The sequence below is a fragment of the Rhodnius prolixus genome, unplaced genomic scaffold (genome assembly GCF_049639745.1).
Source record: "Rhodnius prolixus isolate KJV_2025 unplaced genomic scaffold, Rpr scaffold_4, whole genome shotgun sequence".
Lineage (NCBI taxonomy): Eukaryota > Metazoa > Arthropoda > Insecta > Hemiptera > Reduviidae > Rhodnius > Rhodnius prolixus.
The window spans coordinates 48,338,272-48,358,407 of record NW_027411614.1 but is presented as its reverse complement, the minus strand read 5'-3'; the positions used below and the strand labels follow the sequence as shown (position 1 = coordinate 48,358,407).

Genomic DNA, 20,136 nt, shown 5'->3' with positions numbered 1-20,136 from the left:
GGAATCTCCTCGTTGGAGTCCAGTATACGCTAAAAATGTCATTTACAGAACAATTTAAAATTTGAGAAACCTCTGGTCCGTTGTAAGTATGACTAATCACTAAGAAAATCTGATTTAAATACAACCATTTAAAAAAAAAATCCTTTACCAGTAATTGCATCAGGCACAATTTCGATGACCTGATCCAGCAGATCCGAGAGGACGGGATCCGATGACTGGTTATCCCAGACTGGTTGTTGCCTATTAGTAGTGTACTGAACAGAAACCCTCTGCTGCTGCTGTTGCTGCTGAGGAGCGGGGCTTCTTTGCAGCGGTCTCACTGGCTGGGACTGCTGCTGTTGCACACTTCCGCCAGACCATCCCGGGCGTACAGCCAGTCTGGGCAACTTGTCCTGCAAAGTATTACAGATCGATTATATGTTACATTTCCGATAAGATAGTGTTGTGTGATAAGAAAGTCTTCCTACTCTCTTCAGCTAGATGTACCTTTAGTACAATTTTGATGGACAAAATGTTTCTATCAAAATTGTGCATCTAGATGTGGGCAGTAAGTATGGGAAGTATTTGGAAATTGAATAAACCAGTTGGTAGGAGAAAAGAGGCAAGTCAATGAAGACTGAGGGGTTTGGAGATATGAAGGGTAATGGAAAGAAGAAGAATCCATGTGCTTTTGATAGAAATGTGGAAAGCATGCGATGAAGGAGAATGAATAACCGTTCAGAAAATCTTCATAAAGTAATAAAAATAAGAAAACTAACCTGGGGGGTCGCAGAGATAATTGAAGCTGGCACAGGTGGTATAGTTGCTGGAGTGGATGGACGTTGTGCCAACAAAGAAGCTAACATACGGTTCTTTTCACAAAGTTTTGAATTTCCTGACGAGGAAACAGAGGTTGAAGGTGGAAGAGTGTCTAATAGAGAGACGGATGCTCTCTTGGCAGGTAAAGGTGCCACATTACTTTCATCCTGCGATCCTCCAGCTTCTTCGGAACTCGGTCGTTTTCTCCCGCCTCTGCCAACACTTTCCGCCGGCGATGAAGTGCCACTTCTAAATCCTAAACTTTTCAGTAGAGGATCATCATTCCCTCCACTAACCACTACCACACCTCCGCCACCAGTCTGTAAATAATTATTTGCTCATTTCATTCTACAATTAATTAACTGTTAAAAAATTGGCAAATTCTCAACTGACCAATCTATTTCTAGACAATCATCGTCCCGTCAGAGTAACATACCTCATTATTACTTTCGTCGTCTTTAAGAAGTTGTTGAAGAAGTTCATGTTGTTTCTTTAACCCAGCTCTTGCTTCTACATCATCGTCATCACTTTTCTCATTCAGTAACTAAGCAAAAAAAAAAAAAAAAAACTCATGAAAAATCTTCTGGTTTACAATCTAGAAATTTAAGAAAGTGCAACTACATAGTAGGATGTTATTATTCCCCTTAACTTCTTCTCAAAGAGCACAGAATATTTTCAAGGATAGAGTATTAAATGCTCCTCTATGATTCCTTTTTGTTACTATTTAGTCTTCATAAGAGAAGAACTTTGTTGATTTAAAATTTGGATTTATCCAAGAGCTAGTTTGCCTGAACTGGAGCGAACGCTCTGATATAAAATTAAATTTCACATGACAATGAAGAAACACAACTGACCTGTAAGGCAAACAGGACAGATCGTTTGACTAGCATTATTTCTGGATTTACAGTTTAAACCTCTACATAAGCAGAGTTGTCTTGCCCCTGCAAAAGCAATACCCATCCCACTACTAGATATTTAAGTCTTTGGATTAGCTATGCGGTTTAGCGTTTTAGATTCTCACGCGGAGGTCCCGGGTTCGAATCCAGCTGCAGACCCTTATATTTTCTCTTCCTAGGAGCTTTTTACAGCTCACGTCCGGTGATGGACGTGCTGTCTGTAACGTGAGAATACTATCCGGAGGAGAGCAGTGCACTGAAAAATGCTCCAGGCGCCAATAAACTCAGATGTTTACGCGCCTTAAATCATTAAAATAAATAAATTAATACCTTAAGCAACATATTGTTGCCGGCAGGTTTATGTTCATGTTGGTCCTCTTCTTCTTGATTTAAAAGGCCCTTAAGTATCCTGTGTTTATTTCTAGAAGACTGAGAACTTTCTTCAGAATCTGTACTTGGACGTTTGGTTAGTAGAAGATTTCTCAGCCGACCTGATTCGCTTCCAGGTTCATCGCTCTCTTTCTCATCAGTATCTCCAGCTACATGACAAAATGTTCAAAAGGGTAGAATATTTTTTAAAAATAAAGTCTCATAGATTTAAGAAAAACACTAACCACCAGGATGTGAGAGAGGTGGGCTGAAAGGAAAAGCGGTGGACGCAAGCGCTGGACTGGGCTGAGGCGGTGCAGAATAAAGTGGACTAGGGGCAGGCGTCAGACTAGCTCTAGATTCGGGTCGCTCCCAGGTTACCCTCTCCTCGCCAGCCAATTCCCAGGTAGTAGAGGTTAATATGTCGAAACCAAAATCTAAATCCGTAGAATTGAGTGCATTGAAAGAAGACGCACTATTACTAAGACTCATCGGTGTTAGTTCATTGGTTGTCATACCGCGAGTATTGGAACCATTGACACTGGCCATCAAAGGGCCGCCAACCGAACTATTACTGCTAGCACTATGACTTCCTAAGGAGGTAGCTGAAGAACTGGCTTCCGTGCCAGTCAGAGCAAGTTCGTGTTCCCTGTAAAAAATAAATAAATAAATAAAAACCTGAAAATAATTACTAATGATTTAACAAACGTTCAACAATAATTACCCTATAATCGAATGGGTGGCCATAATAAAGTCATGCTCGTGACTATTTGTTGACTTAAAGAGTTTTGACTTGGTGTGTACGTGGAAATACTTGTCATGGGTAGGCCCTATCCTTAGTCTGTAGTAGACTGGTGAATTATTCTGCCCATGTGTGAGAACTTCTTTAAGATGGGAACTTAGTTTGGATACGTCGTGAGGATGACACAATTCTTCTAAAGGTCGACTAACTAATTCTTTACTAAGATGCTGTAGATAAGCTGCCGAAATGCCAGACGTATCTATACCAACTATCTTGCCTTGTGTATCCAGTTTCGTTGTAAATTGTTCGACGGCTGTACCAAGGTGTTTTTCATTCGCTGGAATCCTTCGTGCCACGCACATCAAACAAGGACCAACTTCGCCACTCTCGTCGTCTTTATCACTACCACTATTATGGGGCAGTTGAGTAGAGGATATCTAAAACAGATACAAATCTGATGTGAATCACTTCAGCAAGTTTCTCTTTCTCAATCATTACTGTCTTGCAGTCTTTCCTTTTCTTAAGCAAACGTAAACATTTCTATCAGCATAATATTGACGCATAAATAATACTGTTAAAAGAGTGAGACATTACAGCTCCTCCAGATCTCAATAAAAGCCGTGTTTTCTGAATGTATACCCGCAAACCAGAGGGATTCCCTTATCGTAAGTTATTCCCAGATTAAATGAAACCCTGGGACCAACTAGAGACATAATGACTCGCAAACTGGAACAAGGAATCTGTGTACTTTCATAACCGATCGTCCAACTCAAACAATAAATAGGTAGGTATGATAGGATGTACTGAAACAGTACTTCGCGAGCTTTATTTGATTTCTACCAAAGAATCATCACTTATTTGGTGTTTTCTGAAAAAAACAAAAAACATAACAATAAAAGGGAAATAGCTAGATGAAAATACAAATTTTATACGAAATATTTGAACCATTTCCGAGAAAAGCAAGTAGAGCTATTTTGTATCATTTCAAGTCACGATAAACATGTTCTCTTTTTGGTGGCACGGTTCTGAATGTATGGTATTGACAACTTATATAGATTAGATGGTGAAGCGGTATCAAGAAATGTGCTGTGGTTTTCTCGCAAATCGCAGAAAATTGGTCATGCCATTGCCTTCAAACTTAACAGTAGATTTTAATCCTAATAAATACGGCTGATAGTTGCTTACCTAAGCCGTAAGTGCTTAACTAAATTTTCTCAACTATAATTATTACTTGTACTTGATTATAATTGCACAACATGATTATTTCAAACTCACCCTCACAGAAGCAAAAGTAACTAACCTGCATATTTTCATATTTAGAAACTCGTTGCTGTTTCTCTTCCATAGTTGTCTGTTCATTATCATCAGGTGGTTTGACAAGAAAACGACAATTGAAAGTTCGATTTCTTGGCGGAGCGGACGGCCCAAGACCCGTTGTTGCCACGGTGCTGTTGCTTCCACCACCACCACCTTCCAGAGCGCTCCACATGGGCAGCAGGCATGCTGAGAACCTGGCGTGGTCACCGTGGTGCAGTATGTTGTATATACTTTTACCCAATACTTCGTCTTTATTATATTTAATAAACTGCGTTACGTTTTCCGTTACGAACTCCACTTTGCCTTCAGTGTTCACAACGAATAGGAAGCCCTCTAAAGCCTGTTTACAAACAAAAACATTATCTTTAAAGTATTATCTCACTATTTGCAATTTCCTAAAAATATTTATTGAAATTTTATAATTTCATAGAGAATTCAGCAACAAATTCAATCATTAATTACAGATGATTAAAAAGAAATGGTGCTATCCTCAATAAATAAGAAAAGAGGAATGCTAGGAGAATTTGGGAAGATGAGACCGCTCAGTTCCGTTTATAAGATACACGGATGAACTGAGAGTGCTGAAAGATCTCAGTCTGATCAGCATGGACCAAAAAGTAGACATTCTCAGCTGGACAAGTTTCGTAGCAACAACATTCATGCAGAAATTAAAACAATGGGGATACTATTTTTCAATCTACATAAGAACGATGGAATCAGGTTATGATTAAACTCCTAATTGAAACCAAGATAATTTGCGAGTGGCTAAGCAATGACGAATAAGCTGGTTTAAATAATCTCTCTTTTCTTGTAAACATTCGAGAATACTCAACGATGGTGCTAGATAATAAATTTATTAAGGATTCTAAAAAAAAAAAAAATTACACACATTCTACTGAAGATTTCTCTGGAACAATAATTGAGATCGATGGATCTGATGTAGGTAAGTGTGCGTACCAAACAGTGGTAGGAGTTGTTGCAGCAAAGTGCGCAATTCACTGCAAATAAGATCTTTTCTGCAATAGCTTCTCTCAAATTTGAATCTCAAATCTCTCAATCTTTTGAGTCTCAAAGTTTGAAGTCAAAATTGTGGCTTCTTCTTCGGATTTCTTTTTTTATATAGATATATAAAAACAAAACTTTTTAAATTTATGATATAAATCCATTTTTATTAAAAAGTAAAAAAAATAGTTCAGCCTAAATAGTATACAGAGCATCAATAAAATCTTAGAACATTCTACAAAATAATGGTTTTGAGCTAATAAATATCCAGACTGGCTATATTGAAGGCGACTGATATTTTAATGTGAAAAAAGTTGCTTTTGAAAACCATATTCAACAATTTCAAAGTGATTATTCCATTGTTTTACAAAATATTAATTTCAAATGTCTTTACCAACCACTCAAATTGTATTGTATTAAACCAAGAAGAGAATGCTGAAGAAATTTAAAAATGAAATTTGAGCACCAATACTGTTAAAACGAGTTAATAATAGATAATGGTTAAACAGAAAGAAATGGATATGCATGAATTTGAAAAAGCAACGGAGCTAGGAAAATATTAGAGAGGAGTTTCACCTTAAACCACTTCATTCCTAATACTTTAAGGAAAGTGAGAAAGCCTCCAACAGTTGGCTACCTGGTATGATTTGTCTTAATCCAATTTTTTATTTTGCACTCAGTATGAGTCTATTCAAAAAACTTAATTCCAATCCCCTTTTCAAAATTGAGTTTAATTTTAGAACACTTAAACGCATAAGGGCAGAGTTTGCTGAGGTATTAGATGCAATGAATTTCGAAAAGGCAGCTATATACAAGTACGACTAGCCCTTTAAGATAAATAAGGATATGCGCCAAGTAAAGTTGTGCTTCAGAATTAACTTTTAATTTAGAATACGAGTTAATTTTAAATATGAAGAAGCAGAAATTCTCTGGTTTTCGTTGCACTCAGAATTACTTTTGTATTCAACTATTATACATTTTTATTCTTACTATATGAAAAAAATATATTTTGTAGTCCGTATCCATTTTATAAAACCGGGAGTGGGGATTGCACTATTTACCTGTTCACTTCGTGTCCGTATAAAGTGACCAGTTTATCGAGTTCTAGACAGTTTTTTGTGCTACAAATTGTCATATTTTGTGTTCGTTGTGTTGTCAGTTTTTGTGAAAAATTTTAAAATTTTTCATCGAGCAGTAACTGTGAAAAGAATTCCTAAAGTTAAAGGTGCACAGTCCGGTATTCACAAGTCTAGGTAAGTTTGTATGACTCATAGCTGAGTGGGAGACGAACGTCATCGAAGATAAGAGAGATTCTTGTTGTCAATCAGCTGAACAGGGGCTCGTCCCTCTACGTCACCGTGTTTACCGGGCTTTGAACTGGCTCAGACTTTAAACATAAGCTTCTCTCAATACTACAAGAAAGACTGCTTATTTTTACATTGTTTTTATTTTGCACTTAGTTCTATTTCGAATCTCTAACTCTTTGGAAGTATAATTAGTAATTATGACTGATTTAAAGGATGGTATGGCCGAGAAATTAGAGAAAATTATGGCAAAGTTAGAGGTAATGGACTGTCGATTCGCTACTCTGGAACAAAAAATAGATAGTACAAAAGCTGAGGTTGTTGAGGTGGTAAATTCTTCTCTTTTGCCTTTAACTAATAAGCTTCAACTTGTGGAGGAAAAAGTGATCAATTTGGAGGATCGCATGACTAAGGTAGAGAATAAAATCCCCTCTCAGGTGCAACGTAGGAACAATGTATTACTATATAATGTCCCTGAAATAGTAAATGAATATTATGAAGAACTTGAAAAGCAAGTTATGGACGTGTTCCGTAACAACTTAGGGACAGATATAGCAAAATCAGAGATTAAATGGTTGAAACGCCTCGGTTCTCGTGCCCCGCATAGTTCTCGACCGATTCTGATAACATTAAATTCTTTCTCGAGAAAGAGAGAAGTTTTAAAGGCCTCGAAAAAATTAACCGGTACTGTATTAAGCCTTTCTGACGATTTTTCACCGGAAATTAGAAGCATTAGAAAACAGTTATTACCATATAGGAAAGACGCCATTGAGTCTGGTCTGAAATGCACTTTCAAGTTCGACAAATTGGTTATTGGTGGCAAAGAGTTTACATTGGACCAGTTGAAAAATCTCAAAAAATTAAAGCTTTCATCTAGCGGAAGTGAGTCAGAGGAGCGTGGGAAGTTAAGAAGAAATCCTGGACGGAAAGTTAAGAAGATGAAAAAACGAGATGAAGTTGGAAAGACGAAAGGAAAGAACGAAGAAAAAAAACCGGATAAGGACACTGAATCGCTGAGAAAATGGCTCATTCAAACTCCGACCTGCAGTAAGACAAACACACACCCGTCAAAAAAGAAGAAAGTGGAGTCTAGTCCGGAATAGCAGTTAATTTCGTCTCACTTACCAAATTCATCCCCTCCGACCACTGCGAATTCTTCAAACCTTTTATCCTCTGTTCGCTCTGATAACATAGTTTCTAAAAATAAAATTAAGATTGTCTTCTGGAATGTGCACGGCTTTAGCACTCTGTTTAGTCTATGCCCAAAAGATATTGATGAACTGGTGAATCATGAAATTATTTGTCTAAATGAAACATGGATCCATACAAATAGTACTCTTTGTCCACCGACTTTCCTGGAAAATTATGTCTGCCATCACAGGGAGGCCGTCAAAATTCACAGTTTAGGGAGAGCTAGCGGTGGTCTGGCGGTGTTCGTCAGGAAGGGCGTCACGTCACTTATAGAGGTATTGGTCTCTAAGAGCTGGTTCCTCTGTTTGTTACTCAAGTTTCAACATTCTCAACTAATCGTCGGTCTAGTTTACTGGCAACCTGGTAGTGAAAAAGATGTGATATGTGAGCTGTTTTATAAAGAGTTGTTTAATGTAATCTCTATGTATAGTGATGTTGATGTAATAATTGGGGGTGATTTCAACTCTCGAATCGGGGCCTTAAATCAATTAGATAATTGTATTCCTTTAGGCGATGAGTTGTGGGGCCATAGAGTTTCTTTAGACCAAACAGTTAACAACAGAGGGAAAAAGTTGGTGGAGCTTATGGAGTCCCTGGGTATGTTGGTGTGTAATGGCAGAGCGTGTTTAGATTTTCCTGGAAGTTTCACTTTCATTGGGGAACAGGGATGTAGCACCGTTGACCTGGTCTGGCTTTCTTTTGGCTTTTCTTTTCCGGTAAGTAATTTCCAAATTAAAAACATTTCTGATTTATCCGACCACCTTTCTTGCTCCATCACCCTGTCGCTGTCTGACATTGGCCATCTTGCTCCCTTGTTAGTTGTTCAGAATCCCAGATGTCGTTGGCTTTTCAATAAAAAGGTTTTTAATAGTTCATCTTTCGGTTCTTTTATTGAATTATCAGAAAATGTTTATCTCTCTAACGAATCTCCGATAATTCTTAATGATAATTTTATTTCTACAGTCCGAAATAGTCTAGTTAATATGAACTTATTGAAACAAAAATATTCCGGCGGGCCGAGAAAAATGCACAAACCATGGTTTTCTAAGGACTGTGTTGTATTAAAACGCGAAGTACGTAGTTCTTTTAACGTGTGTAGAAAAGACAACTTTCGGCAGGATTCGTTAAATAAGTACATTATTAGGAAAAAGGAGTACAAGGCTTTGGTTAAATTTAGTAAAGACGCTTATTATAATCATATAAAGGAATCTATTGGTAATGTTAAAAATCCGTCGCAGTTCTGGGATTGTATAAGGCGCCTTCAGTTCAAACCTCAACAGAAATGTCCTATCTCTGTTGCAGATTGGGAAGATTTTTATCGCAAAATTCTCCCACCACCAGTACACAATGACTTTGTTTTCATTAGTAATTTTGTTTATGAGTTAGATGGTGATATTACTCTCGAGGAGTTACTTTCTAGTATTAGTAATTCTAAACTAAATAAAGCCTCTGGCACGGACATGATCCCTAACGAATGCTTTAAAGCCTTACCCCCCAATTGGACGGCCTATTTACTAAATTTGTTTAATAGTATTTGGACACATGAAACTATGCCACCCTCCTGGGGTAAAATTAAACTGCAGTTACTTTTTAAAAAAGGTGTTCGTTCAGATCCTAACAACTACCGAGGAATTGCAATATTTAATACCATCACTAAAATATTTACATCTATAATTTATAATAGGCTTTTGAGTTGGGCAGAAGCTAGTGGTCTCGTTCCGGAGGAACAAATGGGTTTCCGAAAAGGCAGAGGTTGTACAGATGCTGTTTTCTGTCTAATGGCAGCTGTAAATATACAATTGAGATTGAAGAAAAGGAAAGTGTTTGGTATATTTATTGATCTGAAGCGTGCTTTTGATTCTGTAGATCATACCAAGCTCTGGTTAAGATTAGCTCAGATTGGTGTCAGCGCAAAAGTAATAAGAATACTCTCCAATATGTACTCAATGGCTTCCTTTGTTATTTCCGGAGAGACCTCTGCTTCTTCTAATGAAATTCCCGTTACCCAAGGGGTCCTGCAGGGTGAAATCTTGAGTCCACTTTTATTTACACTTTTTATCTCGGATATAATTGATTATTTTACTGACAATGGGGCTCGCGGTGTCAATATTAATAAGTTCAAAGATCTGATTATGATCTTATATGCGGATGACATGACAGTCTTAGCTTCTTCTTGGCATGAAGCCCAGTCATGTTTACGCATTTTGGAAAAATATTGTACATCGAAATCACTTGCTGTCAATCCTGAAAAAACCGTAATTGTTCCATTTCATAAAGGAGGTAGGATCTCCAAGTTTCCGTCTTTTTATTATAAAAATAATAAAATTAATGTGGTTAACTCAGTTAATTACCTTGGGGTGCCTTTTTTCTCTTCTGGAAAGTTTTCTAATGCTGGGAATAATTTTTTGGCTAAAAGTACTGCTGCTAATTCTACGGTGCTAAAATTGTTGAGGGTTTCTAAATCGGATGAATGGTCCAGTAAAGAGTATTTATTTGATACCCTGGCTGAAAGTGTTCTCTTATACCAGTCAGAGATCTGGGGTGGCCAGTGTCTGGCGGTAGTGGAACGATGCCAGACGGGGTTTTTCAAGAAACTTCTGAGACTCCCAGTTAGTACTCCAAATGCGTTCATAAGATTAGAAACTGGACGGCTAAAACTACAATATAAAGTATTTAAAAAAATGGTTAATTGGTGGTGCAAGCTTTTGTCGATGCCTGGCAACAGACTTCCGCGAATGTGTTATCTGCGGTTATTAGATTTTATTAATGATTCCTCAATGCCCTTTAACTGGACCTCAGAACTTAACAAATACTTTTGTTTACTTGGCGCTGACGACATTTGGGCGAAACAAGATCCTGACGTCTTCAAAAGCTCGAAAAATGATATCTTGTCTAAGTTAGCAAACCATTTAGTCAGCGAAGATATAGACTTTGTTTTGCACTCATCTTATAATTGGTGGTACAGAAATATCTCTTCTTGGGGCAATCGTGAAAATTATTTAGGTCTTAAATGTCATATAAACAAAATCAGACTGATAAGCCAGATCAGGTTAACCCATTATAAACACTGTGTAGTTGTTTGTGGAGACATGCGATATTCGTTCTCGCATGATAATATCTGCACGTTATGCCGATCCCAGCAATCAGATACTCTGCTCCACTTTCTTTTTAAATGCTCCGCTTTGACTGATATTAGAAAAAGGTTTATTTCTAATTACCTAATTTTTTTCACTGAGGGTGAAAATTTGGAAAATCTTATTTCTGAGATGAATTTAGAAAAGATAAATAATATATATTGGTACTTCAATAACGGTTTAAAAATAAAGGGCGGATCAAGTATTCCAATAAATCTTTAAATAACAAATTATGAAAAACAAAGAATGGATAATTAAAGGAATAACATAATTTGAATAGAAGGAGGGAATAAATAAAAGAATAAATGAGAGTGAAGAAGAAAAAGGGAAGAAAGGGAGAAAAAAGGAAAAAGAGAGGGGAGGAAGTGAGGGGAAAAGGAAAAAAGAGAAAGAAGGGATTAATGTAGATAAATATTAATATTACTGGAAAGTATTCTGCTTTATTTAATTGATTAATGTATTCTTTATTTGATATTTTGGTTTTTATTATTATTTTGTATTTATTTATTTTATTTTGTTTATTTATTTATTTGCTTATTTATTTATTTTTAGTAGGATGATCTTTTATTTCCAAGTTTTTCTTTTTAATTTTTTGGTTGTAATTTAATTTTGAACTAACGTGTTTTTTCTTTATATTTAATTACCCAATCTTGTAGCTTTTGTAAACCTGTATTTTGTTTGAAATCCCACTCCTTGCTTATAAGTTTTGTATTTAAAAAGCAATAAATACATTGATTGATTGACATTGATTGATTTTATAAAACCGAAAGATGTAAAGGGTATTTTGTCTCGCGGATCCCCTTAATTTTATTACGAACCCTGTAGAACTCAAATTTCGAAACCTCGCTACCCCAGGAAGGCTTGAACTTCAATCGACCGCATTTCAATTACAGCTTTGATGAAGTTTAGTCAAGCTGAGTTCAACAAATATTTATTCTTCTTAGCCTTTACAAATAAGATGGCTGTAATTTAAGCGTTCTGCCCGCACAGCCTTAGATCTTAAAAGAGTCGCCAAAAACCCCGAAATTGTTATCTCAAATAATTTAAAGGAAAGTGAGAGAACAACAAATGACAGAACAAATTTTGAAAAAAAATTTAAGAAATATAAAAAGAAAAAAATACCTCTAAAAGAAGGGGACCGAATACGTCGTTAGCTAAGATAGTTGGTTTGGATGAAGATACTTCTCCTAGTTGGACAGCATCACTTGCTGCAGCGGCTTCTTGTTCTTTTATATGGCGAATCTGAAATATTTTAACTTAAATCATAATGAAAATAATTTAAATAAGCCTGGAAAAACTTAACTTTCTTTAGTTAAATGAAAATTTTGAAGATAAGATTGTTTACGTATTTAGATAACAAAATAAAGGAGGTAATAAATTGTGAAAGTTTTTGAAAAAATTAATCGAATAATACAATGGCAGATCTTTTGAAATCATCGATAGTATGTAATTATAAAATTGTAGGGGGCCACAAGCAAATGAAAAGATCAGGTTCAATGTTTTTATTTTTGCCGTCATAACCGTGAAGCATTCATTTTGTTCTCAAAATACTGTTATGCAGCTACAGTCTGCTTTAATTAAACTCCTTCATTTTGAATTTTGACAAAATAGATAGAGCAAGGGGTCCTTAATGTTAGTTAATTTTTTTTATGGAGGGCAGTTCACCAATTATTCTAAAAATGATTCTCATGAAATGATAATAACATCGATTAATTTCCCTAAAATTGTGTACTTTTAAAACAAAAAACAAAAAAAAATGAGTATGAGAGAGGAAACTTAAACATTTTGCTGCTCACTGAATCGATGTATGTAGAATATGGCATGAATTACAATTTAGTAATGAAGGAGGGCACAGTTTAACCATTATCTAAAAATCTAGTTCGATTTTTTTTAACTTTATTGTCGTAGATCAATTAAAAATTGTAGTTATAAAAATCTAAACTGATTAATAAACTTTCGAGGAGAAACAAATAGAATAACTATGTCTAAACTTCCCCCTTAAAAAAATACAAATAAAAATGCAAGACCCTAAATGCAATCTTTGAACTTGGTATTAACCACTTAACACATAAATAATACAACATAATTATTCAAAACTAAAATAAGACTATGGCAAAGTTAATTCTTGACAATACTATGTATATGGTGAAAGGAATGTTAAACTTGATTATACCATTTGGAACTGCACACTCAAATAAAACTATCAACATTAAAAATGTTTTATACATAAACTTCATACAAAACAATGACTGTATTAAATCATACAAAAAAAAAAAGATTTGATCAATAGCTCAAAGTCTGCTTTATTAGATAATTTTTAATAGTGAATTATAAACTAACAACTTGCAACTTATGAAGGATGAACGCGTGTAACAAGCTTTTTACCTTTCACCATCAATGTCAAGGAAAATACACAAGATTTGAAAATAATTTTATTTAATCATTATATTATTTATGTGAAACAAAAATCAAATTTACGCAAAACGAACAAAGATAAAAGTGAAAAAATGCTTCAAAGGAATACAAGGAATGCCAAACGATGCAAGAACTTAATCGTAAAATTCATAAGATGTACTTACTGTTTTAAACCAGATTTCCAAAATAATTCTGTATAAATCTCTTCGGTAAAACTATAAAACTAAAATAATAAATATTTCCTAATACTTCCAATGTTTTTCTAACATTTAAAAGAATGTCACTAAAGTCAAACTGAATGTAGTGTTCAAAGTGACGAAGAAAGGAAAACTGACTGGTATTTTCCCCTTCAAATTTGGTGGGGGTAATGTATACTGAACAAATGAACACTAGATGTACTTTTCTAGCAATACTAGTAGCAATATTTTGGACTACCCTTGTCACATAACCCAATATAACTGTCAACTCAATCAAATAACTTTTCAAAAGGGATTGCCAGCCAAACCTGTTAAACAATAACCTCCTTCATTTCTTACAACTCAGGTCTCACAAACTACTATTTTTGACACTATTTACTAACAAATATTTTTCTTCTTTACAAGAAATTTGAAATACTTTAAGAATGTGATGTTCAAAGTATTTTTTTTGTTTATTTTTTTTTTTTTCAAATAAAAGTAAGTAGTATAAGTAATAAATACCGCCCATAACCTTAATGTAGAAGCGCCTAAAATTAAAAAAAAAAAAAACAGAGTATTCCAGAAGTGTTATATTGTGAATTCCCAGGTACTTTATAACCCCCCAAAAACAAAATATTTAAGGGAAAAAACAGCATGAGTTTTTACGAACAAAGTAAAGATAAATAATAGATTGTCGCTCCAACTTGCGATAATATTCGATTCTTTTTCAAACTTCATTGGTTTCAAAATCTGACAAGTTTTGAATTTTCATTAACAATCAATCACCCCAATCTAATAACTGATAATCAAAATTATCCAGCGTTTAAGTGATAAAATCTCCTTTCAGGTTTCTGTAGCCCTGGCTGGTGCAATCATGTGCATAAGATTTGAAGAAAAACCCTTTTGGGACATTAAAAAAAAACTCAGTGCACTGCCGGTCTCTAGACAGTGTTCTCTTGTTACAGACAAAAGTAGGAGACTCTAAGGATAGACAGCTTGAATCTGGAAGGGGTTACCAGAAGCCCCTACCCTAAGAGCTCTGGATGAAGGAAGAGCAGATTTTTAAAAATGTTTAAAAAAACTAGCCGCTCTGAAAAAGGTGAAATTTCCTAACCTTACAATTAAGCTCTGATAAGATTTCCTTTTTTAATTATTTTTATTTCCTTCTCTTACTGCAATGAGAGGTTATTGCGATTGCGTGGATTTTGAGTTTTTACGGAAAATCCGATGTTTAATTTTTTAATAACCAAGAGGCCTCAAAATTTTAGTTTCCGGAAAAATAATGTAAAATAAAATAACATTAGTCTATTTGAAATTAATTACTATATTTCTGAGTGCAGCAGTCCTTGTACGTACACATTCTCAACAAGGATTTACACTTCAACAATTGTTAGAAAGAATCTAATCTTAGGACCAGCTATAAGGAAGTCCGTGAGCTGATAATTTAATATTTATATTTGGAACTTTTGGATCTTAAAAATTACAGTATTTCCTTAGTGTTCATTTTTTAAACATCACATTAGACAAGAAGATGTAAATGCACGTATTTACGTGCAAACAGAAGGTTTACTAACCTGGTTAACAGTTTCCTGTAGTATAGCACATTTATCTGGCTTGACGGAGAGGGAGCTCATGTCAGCAAAGCTGGCCGATATCAGTTCGGCCAGCTCCTCAATGTAGATGTTCTCCTGTTCTCGTCGCCGTTTCTCATTAAGGCACTTGTTGCTGCAACAAACAGACACGTTCATTTTATTTATACGGCCTAACGGGCAAGGGATCAACTCAGACGGAAATCCCATGTTCAAGACTGGCTGTCCTATCCTTAGATTTTTTTGTTCTTCCTACAATAACAGTCGAACAGAACACTGTCAGGTGATGGATAGAGTGTAATGGTAGCAAGAGAACATTGTCCGCCCTTGAATTGGGAAGTCTGGAGAGATGCCTGGTGTAGCTTGGAAGACGTGAGGTATTTCTTTTCAGAAATGTCAAATTCAGCCTTTACAAGTTCTCCACGATACAATAGCTGTTGTTTCTCCACTCTATCCATGTTATTTTAGTCTGCAATAACTCGCAGAGGCCGATGAACATTCAAAAAGAAGCCGCCTGATTGGTTGCAACTTATCACAGTGAACTTAGTGGCAAAAATTTAACGTTTTCAGCTATCTCTGGGGCCAAATCATTCCATACCCCCCATTCCTGCTGTGCATCTACCTTGTTGTACCTTGATGGCCGCACTTGGTACAGCAAAATTGATGCAGGTCCGGTGAAAGCTCCTTAGGATCTCTTCCGACTTTGGCGGTCTTGCCGCCTTATTGCCCCTGGGCACCTAGACGAAAGGAAGACCTAATTTTAACCAACCAGTCTAACACTAGTCTTGCATACAAAATTTTTAAAAATGTTTGGAACGAAAAAATAATTAAATACTACAAAAAAAAAAATAACGCTTTAAATTAGCCGTTTTTAATATTTCGCATTTTACTCGCTTATAGAATTTTTATAAGTTCGTATATTGCCCACAAATGACACTTTAAGAGAAAACAAATACAGCAAACAACAAATACACGGTAGCCGAGACCTGTGAAGCTAATATGTATTGTGGTACTGGGTTCGATTCCCCGGTCTTAGGCCTTGGATTTTATTTAATGGTTAATAAAAGAAATTTACAGTAAAGTATGTTTGCTAGTCGTCTCCGTCCACGACACCTAATTGGTAGTTGGACGTAAAGCCCGCCTGGAAAAATAGGCAATTACTTTACTTTACTTACAGAGGAAGTAAAGTGGTTGGAACTACCGGTTGGTCGATTTTTTCCAAACGCGACCAGGTCAACCAACGTTCTATTCAACTATTCAAAAGTTGCAAACGATTTGAACTTTACGTGATTTCCGTTTTTGAGTGATGCTCACTCACCACATAGCTCTGACTCAGGAGACTTCAAAACGGAAGTTTGAAATAAAAACTCAATAACTTCTTCTAATGACTAGTAAGAGTGAGTTACAAAAAGTCGTCTTACAGTTAGTTTGAAATTAATGCATAAGAAACTACCAAAACAACTATTCTTTTCAAATAATAATAAGGAAAAAAAAAAAGCCCTGTGAAAAATAAAGAAACATCGCTTAAAAATAATTTTTGGCAAAGGGAATTTAATAAAAAATGGAGAACTAGTAGCAACAGCAGGCCGAGTGGCAACCAATTTAGGTCAATGCTGACACTGGCTTTGTAAACTAGGTCTCCCTACTAGCGCTACACTGCGATCAATATTTGTACTACTCCTTCAACACACTGTCACGTTAAATAATAATTCGCAATATTTTCTGTCCTTTTTCACTTACGCTTTTTTTCCTCGTATTCTTAACACAAACATCATTCAATACATTTTCAAGTTATCTTCTTTTTTTTTGTGTAAGTAAGGTGAAGTTTTTGCCTATCGATTTTCTGTATCGATTTTTTCCCCGGAAATTACTTTTTAAGTGGTTTTTGGAAAAGGCATTGAGAGTGAATGTATGTTCTTCTACGTAAAAAAAGTAAAGTAATCGCCTATTTTTTCAGGCGGGGCTTAACGTCTAACTACCAATTAGGTGTCGTGGACGGAGGCGACTAGCAAACATACTTTACTGTAAATTTCTTTTATTAACCATTAAAATAAAATCCAAGGCCTCTAGACCGAGAATCGAACCCACTACCACCAATACATATTAGCTTCACAGGTCTCGCCTCTTAACCGCTCGGCTACCATGGCATCCTGTGTTCTTCTTACAGGATGCTTAGTGGAAATACGCATCGATGCAATGATTTTTTTGCTTTACCTGCGATGTTCTGGGAAGATGTGGTATCTAAAACTCTTTTGAGAAAAAAAAAATGTTCAAGTAAAAATTAGTTTTAATGTTAGTGGTTGGGAGGTACTAACACTTAGCGTACTTGGCACATATACAATGTTCCGGAAAATGTATTTCTTACGGAAGTGGAAGGTTTCCCTTTAATGTTCTAATTTACAAAAATGTACAATGTTATTAACAATTAAATTGGTTTAATTCACGGAGGTGAATAAGAAATGAATAAGACAAGAGTAGAAGAATGTTATTTCAAAGTAGAAGTAGGAGTACAATGAAATGAAATTAATAAAGGAACATAAAGAAATACTCTACATTAAATAAATTAAAAACCCTGAGGTAAAATATTCCCAACTTATTCAGTAACAACAATAATAATAATAATGCAATGACAATGAAGAGGGATAACAGTAATAAAAAAAAAGAAACAAAAAAAGAACTCTTGGAACTTTAAATATTCGTTTATTAAGAACGCCAGGAAAAAACTCACAAGTATATCTTGAGTTTAAAGAACCTTGAAGAAAGTCAAAGAGATGGATTCGTAAATGGGTAAAAAAAAATAATAATTTTTCTTTTTTTGTGCAATATAAAGAAAAACTGATAAAGAAAATAGGGGAGAAAAGCTTATCTTTTATCGATTAAATTTAGCTTGACTTTTAGGTTTACATCACTTTTCTTTGTCATAAAATGGACCACGCACTTGGTTCAGCCGTCTCTAGAAATAGTAAATGTGAGAGGGCAGAATTTCATGAGCATATATAAACGATTTTTTTTTTTTTTTTTTGACCGCTTAATTGTTTAAAAAGAAATTAGAAAAAGTGAGATGAAGTCAATCTTGAAAATGAATCCATTTCTTTAATTTGAAGTTTGAGATTCATTGAGTAAGTAAAGTAAAGTAATCGTCTATTTTTTCAGGCGGGGCTTAACGTCCAACTACCAATTAGGTGTCGTGGACGGAGGCGACTAACAAACATACTTTACTATAAATTTCTTTTATTAAACCATTAAATAAAATCCAAGGCCTAAGACCGGGGGAATCGAACCCACTAAACCAACAATACACCTTAGCTTTGCGGGTCTAGTCTATAATCGCCTAACAAACATACTTTACTGTGAATTCCTCATATTAACCATTAAATAAAATCCAAGGCCTAAGACCGGAGGAAACAAACCCACTAAACCAACAATACACCTTAGCTTTGCGGGTCTAGTCTATAATCGCCTAACAAACATACTTTACTGTAAATTTCTCATATTAACCATTATATAAAATCCAAGGCCTAAGACCGGAGGAAACAAACCCACTAAACCAACAATACACCTTAGCTTTGCGGGTCTAGTCTATAATCGCCTAACAAACATACTTTACTGTAAATTTCTCATATTAACCATTAAATAAAATCCAAGGCCTAAGACCAGGGGAATCGAACCCAGTACCACAATACATATTAGCTTCGCAGGTCTAGCCTCTAACCGCTAAGGCTACCGTGGTGCCTTAGCGAGATTCAATGTACTGAGTTTAAACTTGATTTGTTTTCCAGGATAAACGCGAAAAACTGCAAAAAAAGGAGGGGGAATGTTAGAACAGTACCATGCAGTAAAGACAATCCTAAGTACCGCCTTTAACCAAGAAATACCCTAGCTTTGAATTTTTCTGGAACAACTGTACTGGATTTGGAGGCGACCAAAAAAATTGGGAGTGATTTCCATTTCCGGGAGTTTTCCCTGAAAATTTGAAAAATGCATTCAATACAATGGTACTTTTGGTTGGGAAATTTTTTACCGCTAAATTATAGTCAGTTCCTGTGCTAGAGCGGAAACAAAACATTGAGCTACGTGAGATTTATTCGACTAAAAAGAGTTTCTGAGTTAGTTGTTGGACACCATACAGGCCTGCGCATCAATACTTTCTTTTTTGGGAAAGGGGCCCTCAAAAAGAAAACAAAAAACCAAAAAACTTACAACTCTTTGTCGTCATGTTCCATAATTATTCCTATAGCTCCATCCAAAAGTGACCCAACTGGCTGAATCAGTTCAACTACAAATAAATGTCTTTGCACACTACCAAGAGCAAGGAGTTGTTTGAGGTGTCTAACTGTACTAACTCAGCAATTTTTGTCGTCTAGATTTTGTTTTATTTTAATTTTATTTTTATTTTTTAACCAGCAGAGCCATAGTGCCACGTTTGGGAAAATGGAATAATAAAACGACAAAGACAGAGAAATAATAAAGGAACAGAAACGGCGATAGACAGAACGGGAGGAAGAGGAGGGGTACTGCGGACGAAATCGAAAACACCTGATTGGGGCAGAGTTATGCAACCGGCCGCGATGTAATACGTCACTAAATACAATACCATTGTGTTAGCATTTATTGTTATTAGTAGAAATTATAATTAAAGAATTAGGTTAAATGTAAACTAAATGTGGTTTAATAGAGTGAGTAAATAAACTTATTACTTTTCTGCCCGATTTTCGAAGAGTTTAACATGGTTAAGGAATGTTTTAATATAATAGCGGGGAACTCCTGGACTTCAGATGGTTTTGGAGACGAAAACCTCTTCTTTTTTTTTTTTTTGAGGCTTCCAGTTTTTCCAGTTTTTCATCTCTTCACAGAGTTGTTTTTTTCAATCAAATTCAACATTGAGGTATTTGACGACTGGCTAGAAAATTAATACAGTACAACCTCGATTAACCGGCCCTCGGTCATATTGAGTCATCATAAGAACACTTCAGATCGGTGCCGAAACAAAAGTTAGTTTTCGGTGGCGACAGGAACATTTTTTGACTTCCGATGTAACATAATTGGTAGGCGTGGCAGCAACTCTTTTATACCTGATTTTCTTGAAGGGTCACTATGTATGTGTGTACGAGTATGTATGTAAAAATCCAAAATATGGTACAATTAGTACTGAATTTCTTGGGATTTACCACAGTCTTACAAAAGACCATGGGATGTACGTGTC

The 20,136-nt window shown here is 35.5% G+C and overlaps 1 protein-coding gene and 1 long non-coding RNA gene across 14 annotated transcripts in view; one reads left to right on the top strand and one right to left on the bottom strand.

Annotated features, from left to right (window-relative positions):
• Positions 1-20,136, bottom strand: part of tai (basic helix-loop-helix family member taiman) — a 362,580-nt gene that overhangs the window by 24,754 nt on the left and 317,690 nt on the right. For 8 of the 13 annotated variants that reach the window (XM_074131838.1, XM_074131841.1, XM_074131844.1 and 5 more), the window contains exons 3-11: positions 14,919-15,069; positions 11,876-11,995; positions 4,106-4,462; positions 2,788-3,242; positions 2,309-2,712; positions 2,025-2,233; positions 1,235-1,342; positions 759-1,118; positions 149-392 (exon numbers count right to left, since the gene is read on the bottom strand). In XM_074131838.1, coding sequence (XP_073987939.1) covers positions 149-392; positions 759-1,118; positions 1,235-1,342; positions 2,025-2,233; positions 2,309-2,712; positions 2,788-3,242; positions 4,106-4,462; positions 11,876-11,995; positions 14,919-15,069 — 2,408 coding nt within the window. Of the gene's footprint in view, positions 1-148; positions 393-758; positions 1,119-1,234; positions 1,343-2,024; positions 2,234-2,308; positions 2,713-2,787; positions 3,243-4,105; positions 4,463-5,011; positions 5,229-11,875; positions 11,996-13,332; positions 13,684-14,918; positions 15,070-19,133; positions 19,345-20,136 lie in introns of those variants that run through there. The other 5 variants (XM_074131843.1, XM_074131839.1, XM_074131842.1 and 2 more) reach the window with 4 other exon arrangements.
• On the top strand, positions 4,636-19,453 carry LOC141456150 (uncharacterized). The gene is made up of 3 exons (XR_012459625.1): positions 4,636-5,065; positions 14,192-14,443; positions 19,338-19,453. It is a non-coding gene; the product is annotated as an uncharacterized lncRNA (long non-coding RNA).